Source organism: Acanthisitta chloris, unplaced genomic scaffold, assembly GCF_000695815.1.
Source record: "Acanthisitta chloris isolate BGI_N310 unplaced genomic scaffold, ASM69581v1 scaffold27035, whole genome shotgun sequence".
NCBI classification, from domain to species: Eukaryota; Metazoa; Chordata; class Aves; order Passeriformes; family Acanthisittidae; genus Acanthisitta; species Acanthisitta chloris.
In genome coordinates this window covers 2,238-2,454 of record NW_008673552.1, presented here as the reverse complement: position 1 = coordinate 2,454, position 217 = coordinate 2,238, and the positions used below count along the sequence as shown (strand labels likewise).

Sequence of the window (217 nt, the reverse complement as noted above, 5' to 3'; positions counted from 1 at the left end):
AGGTGTAGTACTCCCCCCCCGGGCTGGTGTCGATGTCATCCTCCATGGACCCCGACTTGTGCCGTTTGCTCCTGGGGGCAGGGAAGGGGCAGAGGGTCATGGAATGGTTTGGGTTGGAAGGACCTTAAAGGTCATCCAGTCCAATCCCTGCCGGGGCATGGACACCTTCCACTAGCCCAGGTTGCTCCAAGCCCCATCCAACCTGGCCTGGAACACA

General features: G+C 60.4%; 1 protein-coding gene across 1 annotated transcript in view; it reads right to left on the bottom strand.

Annotated features, from left to right (window-relative positions):
• Positions 1 to 4: 4 nt before the first annotated feature.
• The window catches only part of LOC103802528 (nuclear factor 1 C-type-like), a gene marked incomplete at both ends in the record, with an annotated part of 2,096 nt that continues 1,883 nt past the window's right edge, over positions 5 to 217 (bottom strand). Inside the window, one exon of the mRNA XM_009075012.1 lies at positions 5 to 71. Coding sequence (XP_009073260.1) covers positions 5 to 71 — 67 coding nt within the window. The remainder of the gene's footprint in view (positions 72 to 217) is intronic.